This window comes from Echinops telfairi, unplaced genomic scaffold, assembly GCF_000313985.2.
Source record: "Echinops telfairi isolate 266 unplaced genomic scaffold, ASM31398v2 ScPeMD7_7469;HRSCAF=8507_1, whole genome shotgun sequence".
NCBI classification, from domain to species: Eukaryota; Metazoa; Chordata; class Mammalia; order Afrosoricida; family Tenrecidae; genus Echinops; species Echinops telfairi.
Genome location: NW_022111373.1, coordinates 76,491,499 through 76,494,049, shown reverse-complemented (window position 1 = coordinate 76,494,049; position 2,551 = coordinate 76,491,499). Strand labels below are relative to the sequence as shown.

General features: G+C 43.1%; 1 protein-coding gene across 1 annotated transcript; it reads left to right on the top strand.

Annotated features, from left to right (window-relative positions):
- Nucleotides 1-1,746: 1,746 nt before the first annotated feature.
- LOC101654715 (tubulin alpha-1C chain-like) lies at nucleotides 1,747-2,547 on the top strand (the record flags this gene model as incomplete). Its single annotated transcript, XM_045285220.1, has 1 exon — nucleotides 1,747-2,547. A coding segment is annotated over exon 1 (801 nt), but the record flags the coding sequence as incomplete, so codon positions are not given.
- Nucleotides 2,548-2,551: the final 4 nt, after the last annotated feature.

The window sequence follows — 2,551 nt, the reverse complement described above, 5'->3', positions numbered from 1 at the left end:
GCTAAAGATCAGGAACATTTTCTCATATGTTTATTGCCATTCGGATTTCTGCCCCTGTGAAACTTCTGTTCAGGCCCTTTGCCCACCTGCTTCTTTTCTCTTTTAAAAAACTTTTTGTTGTCAATTAGGTGAAGGTTTAGAGAGCATATCACCAGTTTTACACCCAACAATTCCTACACATTTTAACTCATCCATTGCAATCCCCTCACTATACCATCGTTGTGTTTCCTTTTTCCATTCTTCCTCCTTTCCTAACCCTTTGACTTTGTACTTGAGTTAATGCTGCCATTTTGATCCTAAGCGATTGATTACTCTAACATAGGGGTGAATTCAGTTCCACACCAGAAGAGTGACTAAGAACCATAGTCTTGGGAGTTCCACTAATCCCTATTGAACCAGTAAGCCTAGTCTGTTTTATGATTTTTAGTTTTGTTCTATATTTTCCTCCCACTCTACCCAGGATTTTCTAATGTGATCCTTTTAAGAACAGTTGGTAGTGATAGCTGGTAACCATCTAATTCTGCTGGGATCAGGGTTGTCGAGACTGATATCACATGAACAATTGGTCTATTGGACTAATTGTTTCCATACGTCTATCAATTTTCATCATTCTTCTTTCCTCCAAACTATAATAATAGTTATACTTTAGATGACTTAAAACCCCAGTAGCTACTCACCAAGCAAACTATGTTGTGCCAGTTGATCTAAGTGTCCTTCAAGACAATGGTCCTGTTGCCCCAGGCCCTCATTCTCTCAAGGTATTTTGCTGTGCATAAGAAGCTTTTAGAACTTTATCCCCTGGATTCTCCATCACACTCATGGATATATATATACAGTAAAGATAAATAAATGTATTGAAAATCCTTTGTCAAATTTACAAATGAGTTGTAGGTATACCACCACACTCCTTCCTACATATTGTTCAGCCTGCATGTCTATCCAAGCTTCTACTGGTAGATCACCACTACTTAGGATTGTATATGTACTTGTATTGCCTATTTTAATACTTCCAAACCTCCTTCTTGAAAGATTCTATGAGAAAAATATTGAATGATGCTTCTATGATGCAAGAAGCATCAAAAGAAAATGGAAATAATACACAGAGTCACTGTACCAAAAAGAACTCGTGGACATTCCATCATTTCAGGAGATAGCATATGAGCAAAAGCCAATGGTAATAAATGAAGTTGAAGCTACACTGAATTTACTAGCCAAAAACAAGGCTATGGGATTTGATGGAATACTAATTAAAATGTGTTTACCCAAGCTGTTGAAGCACTTGAAGTATTTACTTGTCTATGCCAGAAAATTTGGAAGACATCTACTTGCCCAACTGACTGGAAGACAGCCATATTTGTACCCATTCCAAAGAAAGGTAAACCAACAGAATGCTTAAAATATAGAACAATATTGATATCACAAGCAAGTAAAAGTTTGCTAAGGATAATCCAGCAATGGTTGCAGCAGTGTATTAACAGGGAGCTGCCAAAGGTTCAGGCCAGATTCAGAAGAGGACATTGAATGAGGAATATCATTGCTGATGTCAGATGAATCTTGGTTGAAAGCAGAAAATAGCAGAAAGATATTTGTTGTTGTTATGTGCCATCAAGTCAGTTTAAAACCATGGCGACTTTATACACAAGAAAAGAAATACTGTCCAGTCCTGAGCCATCCTCAAAATGTGGATTACAGAGTGCGCAACTTACCTCGACTCTTAGCTTGTCGGGGACGGTAACCGGAGCCAGCATGCATGAGTGCATCTCCAGCCACGTTGGCCAGGCTGGTATCCAGATCAGCAATGCCTGCTGGGAGCTTTACTGTCTGGAACATGGCATCCAGCCTGATGGCCAGGTGCCCAGTGACAAGACCATTGGGGTAGGGCATGATTCCTTCAACACCTTCTTCAGTGAGATGGGTGCTGGCAAGCATGTGTCCAGGGCAGTGTTTGTAGACCTGGAGCCCACAGTCATTGATGAAGTTCGTACTGGCAACTACCGCCAGCCCTTCCACCCTGAGCAGCTAATCACCGGCAAGGAGGATGCTGCCAACAATTATGCTCGTGGGCACTACACCATCGACAAGGAGATCATTGACCTCATCCTGGACAGAATCCGCAAGCTGGCTGACCAGTGCACAGGTCTCCAGGGCTTCTTAGTTTTCCACAGCTTCGGTGGGGGCACCGGTTCCAGGTTCACATCCCTGCTGATGGAATGCCTCTCAGTTGATTATGGCAAGAAGTCCAAGCTGGAGTTCTCCATCTACCCTGCCCCCCATGCATCTACAGCTGTAGTTGAGCCCTACAACTCTATCCTCACCACCCACACCACCCTGGAGCACTCAGATTGTGCCTTCATGGTAGACAATGAGGCCATCTATGACATCTGTCGCAGGAAGCTCGATATCGAGCACCCAACCTCCACCAAACTTAGCCACCTGATTAGCCAGATCGTGTCCTCCATCACTGCTTCCCTCAGATTTGATGGTGCCCTGAATGTAGATCTGACAGAATTCCAGACCAACCTGGTGCCCTACCCCCGCATCCACTTCCCTC